The sequence below is a fragment of the Toxorhynchites rutilus genome, chromosome 3 (genome assembly GCF_029784135.1).
Source record: "Toxorhynchites rutilus septentrionalis strain SRP chromosome 3, ASM2978413v1, whole genome shotgun sequence".
NCBI lineage: Eukaryota > Metazoa > Arthropoda > Insecta > Diptera > Culicidae > Toxorhynchites > Toxorhynchites rutilus.
Window position 1 is genome coordinate 39,600,790 of NC_073746.1, and position 15,212 is coordinate 39,616,001.

Sequence of the window (15,212 nt, forward strand, 5' to 3'; positions counted from 1 at the left end):
TGAACCATGCACTCGTCGAGACCTTAGGGATAATCGTGTGTAACCAACGACCGAACTCATCACCACTCCACATGCGCTGCCAACTTACGAGCGTATACTGACGAGGAATGTGGAAAAATTCATTATAAGCAATTTGCCTTTCAAAAAGTGTGCCTTCTAAAGCGCCCACCTTAGCTAGCGAGTTCGCTTTCTCATTCCCCGGAATCGAGCAATGAGAGGGAACCCATGCTAAGGTAATCTGGAATAATTTTTCGACCAAAACACTCAATAGTTGTCTTATTCTTGTTAGGAAATAAGATGAGCGTTTATCAACTTTCATTGAGCGGATTGCCTCTATTGAGCTGAGACTGTCTGAAAAAATAAAATAGTGGTCGATGGGCAATGTTTCAATGATCCCTAATGCGTAATATATCGCACCCAGTTCAGCGACATACACGGAACAAGGATCTTTGAGTTTGAAAGAGGTACTGGAATTTTCATTGAAGATGCCGAAGGCAGTGGACCCGTTTATGAATGAACCGTCAGTAAAGAACATTTTATCAGATCCAACTTTCCCATATTCTGCCGAAAATATCGGCGGAATAGAATCGGAGCGTAGGAGATCTGGGATTCCATGGATTTTTTGTCGCATGGACAGATAAAAAATGACAGAGGAATTGCAGAAGTAAGGGAAGCAAACTTGGTTGGAGATGCCTGGTGAAGGGTGCACGTCGTGGGTAAGGTACTCATGGTATAAAGACATAAAACTTGACTGAGGAGTCAGTTGGAGTATATTTTCGAAGTTATCAATCACCAATGGATTCATGATCTTGCAACGGATGAGAAATCTGTAGGATAATTCTGTGAACCGAAGAGTAAGCGGGGGTACTCCTGCCAAAACTTCGAGACTCATCGTATGTGTCGAATGCAAACACCCCATGGCTATACGCAAGCAACGATATTGTATTCTCTCCAGCTTGAGAATATGAATCCTGGCAGCTGATCGGAAGCAAAAACTGCAATATTCTAACACTGATAATATCGTTGTTTTGTACAACTGAATGAGGTCTCCTGGATGGGCACCCCACCATGTTCCAGTAATTGTTTGGAGAAAATTGATTCTTTGCTGGCATTTCTGTTTCAAATACGCAATGTGTCACCCCAGGTACACTTAGAATCAAAATATACACCCAGGTATTTGAAAAACATAGAGTGTTGGATCGTTTTGCCGGATAGGTGAAGCTGGAATTGGGCGGGTTCGTGCTTCCTAGAAAAAACGACCATTTCAGTTTTCTCCGTAGAGAATTCAATACCCAGCTTGAGGGCCCACGTAAACAGATTGTTCAGGGTATCTTGCAACGACTTTTGCAGAACGACGGGATTAGTACCAGTGATGGAAATAACTCCATCGTCTGCAAGTTGTCTCAGCGTGCAGTCTCTAGTTAGACAATCATCTATATCATTGACGTAAAAACTGTACAAGAGGGGGCTTAGGCAGGAGCCTTCTGGTAGGCCCATAAAACTGTAACGAGAAGATTTCGAGCTGCCATGAGAGAAAATCATGTGCTTTTCTGACAGTGGACGAATAGTGGTGATATGACATCTCGTAAAAATATCACACACATTTCAACCAACCATACTCGAACCAAAAATGACAATTGAAAATTTTCGGAAAAACACTGAAGAAAGTGGTAAAATTTGGAAAATTTAATTCCCATGTGTTCATCCCGCTCAGAATAAAAAGCATAAACAAAATATTAAGAGTCTTATTCTGCGCGTTATAAATTCTCTTTTGACGTGGGACTACGTCTATCCGGCATATATGGGCCATCAAAAAAAAATCATATAGCAAAGAGAGAGGGGTGCAACTAGACACCTCCGCCCCGGGAGCAAAAACTCCACTCGACGCCACTGCATCCAAAACTGATTTTGGGGGGATTTAAGTGTTTTTTTTTTAATTAATTACCTACTTACGAGGGCGGTCCGATAAGTACTTAGCCTCATCGTCCGGCGGTGTCAGTATCGCAAGAGAGATCACTTATCGTGTAGTACACGGCTACCGTCAAAATTTCAGCCGAATCGGACCCGTAGTTTCGTTTTGACCGTGTGTGGAATTTTGAAAAATGGGAAAAGAGCAATATCGGTCGGTGATTCTATTCTTGTTTTTGGAATCACGCAGCGAAATTGAAGACGCTTAGATGCTGTATACGGTGACTCTTCTCCTTCGATGGCGACCATCAAAAATTAGTTTAACGAGTTTCAACGTGGTCGCACGTCGGTTTTTGAAGAGCCACACCCAGGTGCCCCGAAAACGGTCACCACGGAGGATAACGTGACAAAAATTCACGATCTCGTATTGGCAGACCGCCGATTGAAGGTGCTCGAGATAGCTGAAACCGGGAGCATCTCAATCTCTCCGCGTGTATCATATCCTGCATGAAATTTTGGGCATGAGAAAACTGTCGGCACTCACTCCTGACAACAAGCGCAACCGTGAGACAACTTCAGGGCAGTATTTCACGCTGTTTAAGCGCAATCCGAAGGAGTTTCTGCGTCGGTTCGTGACCGTCGACGAAACATGGATCCACTGGTTCACACCAGAGACCAAGGAACAGTCGTAACAGTGGACTTCACCCAGCGAACGTGCTCCGAAGACTGTTATATCGGCCGGAAAGATGATGGCCATCGTTTTCTGGGATTCACAAGGTGTGATCTACAGGGCTCTACTATGTCGAATTATTGGGCCGATTCGACGCCGAACTGCCGAAAAAACGGCCCCATTTGGCGAAGAAAAAAGTGCTCTTCCACCATGACAACGCACCGGCTCACACCTCCGCCGTCGCCAGGGCCAAATTGTTCGAATTGTACTGCGAATTGCTGCCCCATCCACCGTATTCTCCAGATTTGGCCCCGTGCGACTTGTTTTTGTTTCTAAACTTGAAAAAGTCACTGGCCGGGCAGAAATTAGAATCGAATGAGGTCATCGCCGCACAGCGGTCGCTGAGAAAATTTAGACGGCCAAAACTAAATAAAATGAAGTTGCATAAAAACAAAAAAAAACCTACAGTCCCTTATTCTAGGATATTCAAGGCATCTAAGATCACGTGTTTCACCCCATTCCGCGCGCGCGTCATTACTCTGGCAACGCGATAAGATATCAGTTTCGCATGCTCGCCGGTGCCACTATTTCGCGTGTGTTTTTCTAACATGTGTTTTGGTGAAGTTTTTGATCGAATTTTTTGGCTCATTATGTTTCTTGAAGCATTTTTAACAGAGAATTTGCATTTGTTGTCAGTTTCAAAATTCGGTTGGTTGTAATATGTGTTAACTCCACACAAAGTAAGTACTATTTTGGAAGTTTAATTTTGCTTCGAATGGACTTTTAAAACTCGCATTTCCCCGCAAAACTTTTTTAATTAAAGTGTTCCTCAAAGTGTCCTTAATCACTCAGCACTTGAGATTTTCACCCGGAATCACCCCTTTTGGATTTTTTCTCAATATTAACCCGAAATCAGCCATTTCATGTCAAACCGATATAGTGGTTCTCAGATTTTCGTGAGGAGTGATAGTTTTGTTCTTTATCGCAAAACATTAGACCCGTATTTTTTTATTTTTTCAGTAGGGTGACCATTTCCATTTTAGGGTTGCCCGAAAAATCAACTTTGTCCTCGTTTTTTATTGTTTTCATAGTTTCGGGACCAAGGGCGCTATATTTTTTCATATTATTTTCTGAAAAGCTGAGGATTTTTCACATAATATATGTCGAAACCAGAGAGGCGTTTTTTTTCGTTTTTGAGTTATGATTTTTCAAAGTTAACCGATGGTTCGAAAATTCTTTTTTTTTCTTTTTTTTTTGTTTTCTGGTGAAACCGAGTAGAAAAATGAACTCTGCGTATCCATAAACATACGAGCCATAAACAAAATTTCGAGCTTTGCCTTTTTGTATCAAAAATCAATCATTACACTTGATATTTACTGAATTTTATTTCTATCTATTTTGTTGAATATTGATGAGGAAATGATGTCAGTTTTAGCCACTTAACCAATCGCAAAGTTTTCAAACTGGTAAGAATATAGATGGGTGCTCCCGTGGGCGAGTGGTTAGCGTCATACCTAACATGACCGGGGTTCGGGTTCGATTCCCGTTCTGGTCGGGGAAATTTTTCGTTAAAGAAATTTCCTCCGACTTGCACTGTGGTCACGAGTATTCTTCCTTTCTATTTCCTTCCTTCCTATTAGTTCCTCTAGGAACGTTGGTGCCAGTAAAGATATATATATATATATATATATATATATATATATATATATATATATATATATATATATGGTATATATATATGGTTAAGAAAAAAACTAGAGATAGAATTCATAAATTAATTTGGCTATAGGAGTCTGAGGTGTCACATCATTTTGGAAAAGGTATCGCTTTCCCAAAATAGTTTGAGAATCCCTGATCTAAATATTGCTTCTTTGTAAAGAACAAAGCAGCTCCATCTGAGAATGCTTCATTGTTTGATTTTATTAACTCAATAAAATTTTCCGAAAAATATTAGAATATATTTTTTTTGCACGAGTGTCCAGTTTTTATTTCTTAACTATTTGGAAATTCATTTGATGGTACCACGAGCAATTGCCGAGAGACAGGAAGGAAATTCCTTATATGCGTGTAGTGACTTCGGAAGAACTTTCGACAAGTTCAACGGAAAATTAATGCTCACATCTGTTGGGATACTCTATCGATGGAACAAGCAATACTTGGGATTTCAGATCAGCTTCGACCAACTTTCATTTTCCGTTCTTTTAACCGAAAGTACCAAAAAGTCAATTGCATGAAAAGATACTTCACTGATGGGTCTCGCCTCAATGGATCCACTGGCTTCGGTGTTTTTAATGAAAACTCGAGCGCCTTCCGTAAACTGCAGGAACCTTGTTCCGTTTATGTTGCTGAACTGGCAGCAATCGACTTCGCATTGGGGATGATCCGAGAACCATTACTTCATTTTCTCGGATAGTCTCAGTTCGCTTGAGGCTCTCCAGTCGATGAAAACTCGTAGGCACCCATCTTATTTCCTCACAAAAGTGAGGTAACAGATGAGTGCTCTGATCGAAAGATCTTATAAGATAACCTTTGTATGGGTCCCCTCTCATTGCTCAATTCCTGGCAATGAGAAGGCGGACACTCTCGCAAAGATGAGTGCCCAGGAAGGCGAACTGTTTGATAGACAGATTTCATACGATGAATTTTTCCAATTACTGCGTCAGAGTTCCCTCTTGGGTTGGCAAACCGATTGGGACACTGAAAGTCTTGGGCGGTGGTTATATTCAATTATTCCAAATGTTTCTTCGAGAGTGTGGTTCAAAGGTTTGGACGTAAGTCGTGACTTCATTCGTGTAATGAGTAGACTGATGTCCAACCACTACTCGCTAGATGTGCATCTCCACAGAATAAATCCTGTTCAAAGCAATGTCTGTCGGTGTGGAAACGGTTACGATGACATTGATCACACAGTTTGGCAATGTACTGATAATTACGCAGCAAGAGAGTACCTTTTGAATGCCTTTGAGGCCCAAGGAAGACAACCCTATGTTCCTGTTAGAGACGTGTTGGGAACTCGCGACGTGTGCTATATGCAGTTGATCTATATGTTTCTGAAACGGTCTAGTATAAGAATTTAATGCCTTTGTGTTTTTTTTTCTTTTTCGTTATTAGTTTGTTTGTCTTGTCCCCCCATCTCACCGTCGCCCACCCTCCACAGATAGTCGAACACCAGATGCTATCCATGGTCATTATGCACAATGCTACAGTGCGTGCGGCAACTCTCGGTTGAGACAACGATACCTCATATCCATATCCTTAACCTGACCCGTCCCACAAAAATTGTTGCCCCTTTAACCTCGAGTAAACCGCGAGTAATCGATCAAAACCTACTAAACACAGATTTAAGTTGAAATTTTGTATATACAAATCTTGAATTAGCGGCTTCTCAAAGCTTATGCGATTGAGCCTTACAAATAAATGAATTGGAAAAAAACCGTTGGGATTGATGCTTTCAAACCATCTGGTATTGCAGCAGCTCCTGTCGCTACATTTCACTACTTGCACAAGGTCATGGGATATCCATACGTGACGAGTAAACCACTCGGCTTAATATCGTACTAATTTCACTTCATCGATTTGAGAGTTTTTGCGGTCTCAATATATTCTGCTCTGAGGGGATTTCCATCGATCGCTAGGTTATTTCACACATCAGCTAACGATTTCTCTGCATACATACTTCGAATGTTTCGTTGCCAGTTCCGGGTCATTTTTCTTGTTTTGAATTTTTCATCCAAGTTTCATCTCGTGATCGTGAGAGAGTATTGAATCCGCTATCTCCCGGGAAAGAGGAGCCATCCCACTTCCCACTCGATTGAAAGCATTGCGTCCTGGAACAGTGGTAGTAACGAACATTGCATCAAGATTGAATGGAGGGTTCTCGTCTGGCCCCCCTTACTGGCTTGATTATTTCTTGATACCCAATAATCTCGTATTCAGGCAGCTCGCCCACCCTTTTAAAATCGAACCGATGAGAAAATGCGTTCAAATAACGGTGCCTTCCTGAACGAACTGCAACGTACATTGAATCACTGTATTGAGCTGATTGCGTCCTGCTATAACAGACAGAATAAGCTCATGTTTAGCAGCCATGACAAAATCATGATCTGGAAGATTAACGCTATATTCGGCCTGATTCTACGCGGCGTGTGAGGTGAGATGACAATTGTCACATCACCATCACGCAACTCTCCTCACTCTATTCCTACAGTCGTTTCGGATGCCGTGAGAGGTTCATTTGATGTATGTGAGAGGATGAACAGCAAGTGACAAGGCGTTCATTCTGCTGGTTGCCAAATCTGATCAGAGATGCCACATTCGCACATGTGTTCACGAATTTGCAGACATTTAACTTTTATCACAACCTTTTATTCCTGCTGCAGGCTATTTAAAATAGTGACAAAACATTATTGATTCCATATGATAAACGAAGCTGGTCAGTATGTCAGACATTAGCACATATTTACAAATATTTCAGATTTTTATCGCATATATTTGAGAAAAAAACATCTGGCATCCCAGAATTTTATTTGTTTCGCTCAGAGAGGTCAGATATTTGTTTTGCTGCAGTCAGTACCGTATCTATAGATCTGATTTAACCTGGCCTGTTGTTAGTGTATCAGGACATTCTGCCGAATTTGCAGGTATTTGATTTAGATTTGGTGAAACAGTTGATTGCATCCTGTAAAGTTCAGCATTTTTGTTTGTTTTGGTCGTAGTTGCTGCTGCTCTCTGCACTCTCAGTGTTAAATTGTTGCTCTGGCTCCGGCTCGGGCATATACCACGGCTTCTGAAATGGATATGCAGTTCGGTGACGATGACTCGCGGATAGATAGATGAAACACAAGACCCATATGATAGATATATTTTAGAGAAAATAAATAGATTTCATGAAATGAAAATAATTTCGGTGTGCTTATTCGTCCAATTGAGGAATAACAGACTCACTACCGCTTTCACAAAAAAAAAACAAACTACTTGCAATTTGTCTTTCGTACTGTGAAAATTGAAGATAAATTGAATTTATTGATACATATAATACCATTACTATCGATTCTATACGACCCAAAAAAACACTTATTATTCCTCTTCCTTTTTTCATTTGTTTTCATGCACTGTCGACACCTCAAGACATGTCGACGATTGTCACCTAGAAATCCCAGTTCATGTGACAATCGTCACGTATATTTGAGAGCGGGAATAAAGTGAGAGTTCATTCAAGTGAGATTTCTCACGGCATACGCCTGGTGGAATCGCGTGACATAAGTGACAATTGTCATCTCACCTCACACGCCACGCAGAATAAGGCCGATTGACCCATTCCAGCGTGACGTGACAACGATTTGACTCACTAAAAACAGGTTTTCACTCGTTTTCATGTATAAATCACACGTTTTCCAAATGGTAAACGATTTTAGAGTGAAATTGAGAAAATTCCCTACAAGAATCTTCAGTTCGAGAATATTTTGCACTTGAATTCGGTTGTTGCCAGCCCAATACTTTTGTGACGTGACAACACCTGTCGTTTTGCGGGTTCCGACTTTTGAACATTAATATTGTATTTTCAGTTCCGTTTCAAAACATACAAATACACTTTGTTCTATGATTTGTCTATGAAAGATGAACGTAGATTCCTGTATACTCAATTTTTCAAAAAACTCGCAAGAACATGCATCTTGGCGGCATGCATTTTGTGGCGTGACAACGCGCTCTGTATGAATAAACAGTCTCCACGAAGCGTTGTCACGTCACACAATCAATAAATTGTATTAAATAAGAATTTCACCGTATTGTAGCGAGCGATATACTATTTTTTATGTTCTTTATTACTCCCTATTACTCCTTACTTTTCTCTGAGATCTCCCCTTCCCCTTCCAAAAGCCCATCTTATAGGGGAAGGTGGCCCTAACGCATCCGGTGGTCCTGAACCTACCCTCCTTTGTATCTCAGGAGCGGCGCTTCCTACTGAATTTTCAATAGTGTCAAATGAAAGGTGCCATAACGCTGACAATTTGATAATATGGTGACATTTTTCTGGCTCTCTTCATTCTAGCGTTTTTATGCCATTTTTCGTTTTCATTTCTTCAAGAACAGAGAAGAAATATGTTCAACCTTTGTGCAAGATAAGTTCTATGTTCTTTTAGATTGTGAAACATTGCGAAACAAATTAATTTTAATTGTTTATGGTAAGTTCATCAACATAAGCTATATAAATTGAATCTACCTGTTATCTGTAATACACGTTATGTCGTTTTTGGGAAAAGTCGGGGTAGTCCTAAGCCGATGTCCAGTTTTTATATCGTGATTGTTTAACACTTTAGTCTGGCGCTTGCCATCAATGGCTAGCACAATCCTGGTTCACCGAATGGCGCTCACTACAGGGGGAACGCATTTGATTATGCTATCAGAAACTTTTGATAAGTTCTTTGTATGCATCCGCGCACATGCAAGGGCATTTATGTTTGCATGTTGAAGATGACTTTGACTTTAACGTTGACTTTGATCGTTGTTCGTTGATCGTTGATCGTTGATCGTTGATGTTTGCGTGTGCATTTGTATGTGCACTTTCTTTGTATAACTCCACACACGTTGCTCTAAGGCTAAGTTCTTCACAATCAAACATTATCTCCCTCTTACTTAAATACTATCTCTCACTATCAAACATATTTTTTTTTATTCCTCTTCGCGCACCCATGGATATATTCTCACATTACCATTCACGATCATATTGTGGGATTTCACGCCATTCCCGGCTTTTCGTATCCGTTTTTAACAAACCGGAAGTCAGCATCCTCGATTCCAAAATGGCATCGGAATACGATATTCGACTTCCGCTGGTAAGCCCATATCGTATGGGTTTTTTCATATTTTTTTAGCACTTTTTCAATTTTTTTTAATTTCACTACTTCTTCAGCTATAATGCTGCACAGAATGAAAACTCTTATAATATTTGCTTATACTACCATCAGCAAACCGGAAGTTGAAATAAGATTATATTTTATATTATGGAATCTACGTTCATGTATTGTTGATAAACATAGGAGAAAGATCATTTGTATGTTTTGAAACGGAACTGTAATTAATTAAATTAAATTAATCATTAGTCCGAAACAAGCTGCTGTTCTATAAATAACCCAACAAGAATCAATCAACTGTCTCCGCTGTCCGGTCCTACTGGATAATGGAAGAACAGAACGAAAACTCTTACGACTAAATGGCTACTGTGTAAATGTGTGTACCATACGCGATTGTATAGAAGGGAATACTCTAACGCCGAAAATGGCAACTGTGTAATGCGCAAATTATAGATATGATAAACATGTGACATGTACACGATTCAAATTCGGCTCTGCTACAGCTAAAATGCTAATGAGCCTAAAATAAAACAAAAAGGGATAAAAAAATAGTCCGAAACAGCAAAAAATCAGACAAATCAGACTGACAACAAGCCAATCTAACTATAAAATATTCTCCAACTGATGATACTTTTTAGCAATTTCAAATTTGGTGGGTTGATGACCTTCATTGTTTGCTCAGAGAAACCCAAATAAAAAAAATATTTGAAACTATGTTCATCTGATAAACTAAAAAAAATGCTCTATTTTTGTGACGTGACAACGCTTAAAAATACCTGTTTTTCAAATGCTTGTTTTTCATAAATTACATCATGAAACGTAGATCTACTCACGGCTCTTCAAACAAGCATTTAATCACCCATTCAATGGTATATAGACATTGAAGTTTGGTTAAATATGTGCAGAGATATTTCAAAAAACATGAAAATAGTGAAAACCTAAAGTATTTTAAATATAATTATGTAGTTTTTTAAACTCGCCTCTCTCAAAGGTTGGTGCATAAAAATTAAATTTGTTACAAAAAATGTATGATAAAACTAGTGCTTATTCAAATAACGTTTTAAATTTTCTCCTAAAACTAGATTTGAAATTTGGTTCTCTTGTGCATAACCTCATAGAATGGGTCTATTCTAGATACATTTATCGGTGCTTGCTTACTGGCTGCTGTTGGTCCCATTACAGCTCGTGCTCACAAAACACACCCTACTCGCGTTACGTAATTTGTGCACGACGCCTTACAGAGCATCATTAATGTTCGGATAAGTAGGCGACTTACCTTGTTGCAGTACATGAAGCAAAATCCCCATCTGGCTTTTGCTTCCAAACTTGATCAACTGTTGTGGTATGTTTCTTCGTATACGCCTTAAGAATCGCTCTGCTGATTCCTCTCGATGAATGTATGGTGTCATTTCTGTTGATTCATGTGATATCATCCACTGCGGCTGATTCATACGAACAAATGGCTTGCCTTCCAAAACGATTCCAAGACCTAGGATGTTCGGATCAGATGTCAACACATAAGCAATAATACTTTTACTAAAATATAAACATTTATTTCCAGTGTACTTTTACTCACCGTACGCAATTTTCTCTGTGTTAATCAGTACCTCTTCTTGTTTCTCTTGAAAATAGATCTAGCAGTATTAATAAGTGGAAGAAAATCTATAAGCACATGTACAAATTAAGGATCGGCTATCTCTTAGGGAAAAATCCATTGCGGTTTTTACTTTCAAGAAATTCATTTTGCAATTCAAAAACCTACAATTATGTTTCTCTCGCGCATCTCACTTGTAAATGGCAGTGTGTCATTTCTGAGCACGACTAATCCACGTTGGTAGATACTGATGTGTGTTGTTATACTGAATTCAATTTGTAGCATGGTAAATCATTTAGTAGCTAGGAAATATAAAAAGTATTTGCTGTATCTCTGTAGAGGAACCTGCGTTACTCTGTATGAACTTCACGTATACTATTGTTCTAAAATAGTTGTTTGCTTCTCTAAAAGTTTCATACGCTGAAGGCACATTTAGCATATTTCTGCGTTTGTTATGACAAGAATGAAAGTAATATTGACGCGCTGCTTGGTAAGTATGCTTGTTGTTGACTCATCTTAAAGTAGATTATTAAGAAGGAAACAAAAATAGTTTCGAGCGTTCAAAATTTAGATTGCCCTTGCGCATTTTAAAGATAACGGAAACGATTAAGTTATGGTACAAGTGTTTGCTGAAATATTTAACCCTATACAAGTCAAGTAGAAGTATATCCGCTCGTATTTATAAATAGCTTCCGATAAAAAAGGACTCTCCTTAATAGCTAGATAATGCACAACTCTACTATATCTCCAGGATATAAAATTATCCGTGTAAAATAAACAGAAAAAACTCATTTTCTCCTCGCTCGCGCGAGAAAAAAGCAAATAAACCTCGCGTCCGTTTGCGACACATGAATGGGGGACCTCTGCTTCAAACCGGTGGTGGTCCCTTAATGTAGCGCAACTGCGGCGTGAAGCTCATCGAGTAGGTGTTCAGGGCATCGCAGCAGTGCGGCTCGAAGAAGCATGCCGCGCACATAACCAGAACCAGCGCCAACTGGACCGGAACGGCAATCTTTGTGATTCGCCAGACCCAGCGATTCTGGGACAGTTTCAACTTGGTGGTTTGAATAATGCCCAGCTGGGCGGACTGGGCGGCGGTCTTTTTGAGCTGCTGCTCCTGCTGATGCTGCTGCTGATGATGGTTTCGATCGTGCGTGTGTGATTCGTCAGTTTGCACTTCCTGGTGGTAACGGGTTTCCTCGGAATCGGTCTCGTTCAGCGATTGATTCGAACGGGACTTGGACCGGTCCGACTTGGTCGGACTTGAGTTGCGATTCTTTTTACTGGAAGGCGGAGAAAGAGGAAATATACAATTTGAACTGGGAATAGTTTTGCTTGCAAACATACCTTGCTTGCTTATTTTTATTTTTGTTTTTAACGTTCGTATCATTGTTGTTGCAGTTTTCTCCGGTGGTCATGATGATCTTCCGGCAGGTGTTCTGCAGGGAGCGCAATTCGTGCTCTGCCATTTCCAGCCGCTTTGTGATCGTCTGCATGGCCTCACTTCCCGGGGCCAGTGCCACCTCCAGTTGCTTCACCAACCGTTTCAACGCACTCAGTCGCTTCTCTCGCTCCGATAGGCTACCATCAGACATGCCACCACCGTCGGAAATGCCACTATCAGACAGAGAACCACTCGACGAGAGCTTGAGATTGACGGGAATGGGTAGATTATGTTCCTCCTGTTGGTCAGAATAAGTAATGACGATGTTGGATCGGAGAATGATTCGATAAACCAATTACCTGAAAAAGCGGCTCAACTTTCTCCGACAGCGCTTTAACGACTTCTTTGACATTGTTGACCATTTCATCAGCTCGTCCGCTCTGCAGAGCACCCTCTATTCCCTGCAGTTTACCACGGTCGCGATCGAGAATATCCTTCAGATCACTGAGACCATCTTCCAACTGCTTCCAGGTCATCATCGAACTGGTTAGATTCTCAATTCGGTTTCTAATTCTGTGGAGAAAAAAAATGCATTGATAAGCAAACCGAAAAGGTCGATTGTGAAATAAGATAGTACTTACCTCATTTCCGCCTCATCCCAGGTGCTGTACAGCTGACTGATGCCGTCCTTCAGCTCCTGGTTGATGGTGCAATCCTCGCGCAGTTCGTTCAGACACTCGTAACAAGCGCCACACTTCTGATTGATGCACTTGGCGAAATTCTTGTCCCGATCGAGCTGCTCCATCCGGGCGTCGATCGTCTCGTCGTCCAGCAGTAGTTCCTTGCGCTGAAGCTCCTGAGCCGAAACCCAATTGTGAACGGTCGCGTTCAGTGTGAGCATCTTCGGGCGCTGGTTTTGGAGCACCTTGCGTTCGTTCTGGAGGAAAAAAAGGTGTAAGGATTATTGAACGTTGTTTTTGTGCGAGTTGATGTACTGAAAATTATGGAAATTCAGACATTCAACTATTTTCAATATTTCATCTAATCACTTTCATCATTAGAGAATTAAATTCAATCAGGAACAATACGATTTTTCAAACGAAAGGATGGCATGGAATTTCATCATGTTCGCAGGTCAAATGTTTTTTTTCTACTGGAAGAACTAAGGGACAATCTTACGTGTTTCAGACCAGTTTTCAACGATTTTTTGTCAATTTCATCCGCAACTGCTATAAATGTCTTTTGTAGAAACGTAGAATTGGTTCATCCGGTTTCGTTAGTAATTCACGATCACATTTTTTATTACAACCTACTTCTCAACCTATAGGATTCGAGAGGGATGTTAATGGATGTAGAAGAATTTATCAACATCTCCAAAGCATACATTTGTAAACGGTTTCGGAAAAAAAATCGTATGTCTTTCCGTTTCCGAAATCTCTACAAGCATCAAGTTTGTGTAGCCGTTACACATATGCCTGCCCAAACTTTCATTTTTCCTGTAAATTTAAAGTTGACCCAATCTACCGTTCTAAAGATGAGTTTCAGAAATCTTTCACCACTACCGTTGAGTATCTTGCTTCGTCGTCGTCATACAGCTTGAAGACTCTTGAATAAAGCAGGAACTTTATCTGCCCATAACGGAAAGACTCAAGTTCTGCGAGCATCCGGACATCGTGATTACACGAAGAAGGCCAAAAAACCAACCTCTCTTCGAAGTTGAGTATGCTAGTACGAGATTGAAATTCGCCAGACAGCGGCTTGGAGTGCAGAATGGAATGAATGAGATATTTTCCGACGAGCGAAATGATCTTGATGGTCCCGACTAATGTGCTTACTATTGGAATTGTCTTGAAAAGGGTACCCAGGTGAAATTGACTAGAAACTTCGGAGAAGGCAGTCTCATGGTATGGATCAGATTTTCGCAAAGAGAAAAAACTCCAATGTTTTTCGACTCCGAAATTTCGACAAGAATGAATTCGGAAGACTCCCGCTGAACAGTGTCTTGATCCCATTTACGTTGATAAAAATTAAAGACAACACTACGTTTTCCGAGAGAAACATTAAGATTATGGAGTTGTCAGCTTTTAGTCCAGACCTGAATCCCGTTGAAATCCTTTGAGGGATCCTCGCAAAACGTGTCTACAGTGGCGCCCAGCAGTTTGGGATAGTTCATGAGCTGCAAATATGTGCGAGGAACAATCCTAGATAGCCGATTAATTCTTGGCGAGCCGCCACGTGAGCCAAAATTCTCATGAAACTTTTCATCTGTTTGATTTTTAACAGATGACAATTGTATCGTGGTTTATTTCGATTATTTATGTGGTAAAAAGGTCCATGCTTAGCTTTCGGTCGTATGTTTAGCTTTCGGAAGCAGTAACATTTTCGGTGAAATTTTGAATAATTGGCGATAATTCTCTCACATCATACGAACTGACTCTGAGAGCCTTCGAAACATCCACTTCATAACGTTTAAATAATGAAACTTCGTCTGTTTCTATCAGCGAAAGAAGAAGAGTTCAGAGAATTTCAAAAATTCGAAGTGTTCAAGAGTTCAAGCAGTGCAGAGAGTTCTGAGAATTCAGACAGCTCAAAGAGTGCAGAGAGTTCAGAATGTTCAAACAGTTCTGAGTGTTCAAAAAGTTCAAAGAGTTCAGGGAATTCAGAGAATTCAGAAAGTTCAGGGAGTTCAGAGAGTTGAGAGAGAGTTGAAAGAGTTCAGTGTAGAGATGGGCAAAACAGTTCACTTTGATGAACGGTTCAGTCACTAATTGTTCACCTAAGTGAATCAGTTCTTTTGAACCGTTC

General features: G+C 40.4%; 1 protein-coding gene across 5 annotated transcripts in view; it reads right to left on the reverse strand.

Moving 5' to 3' along the window:
- Positions 1-10,957: 10,957 nt before the first annotated feature.
- The window catches only part of LOC129775560 (klarsicht protein), a 536,788-nt gene continuing 532,533 nt past the window's right edge, over positions 10,958-15,212 (reverse strand). For all 5 annotated transcript variants that reach the window (XM_055780426.1, XM_055780425.1, XM_055780422.1 and 2 more), the window contains 4 exons: positions 13,049-13,344; positions 12,767-12,980; positions 12,371-12,705; positions 10,958-12,306 (listed from right to left, as the gene is read on the reverse strand). In XM_055780426.1, the coding sequence (XP_055636401.1) occupies positions 11,892-12,306; positions 12,371-12,705; positions 12,767-12,980; positions 13,049-13,344 (1,260 nt within the window). In that variant the 3' untranslated portion in view covers positions 10,958-11,891. The remainder of the gene's footprint in view (positions 12,307-12,370; positions 12,706-12,766; positions 12,981-13,048; positions 13,345-15,212) is intronic.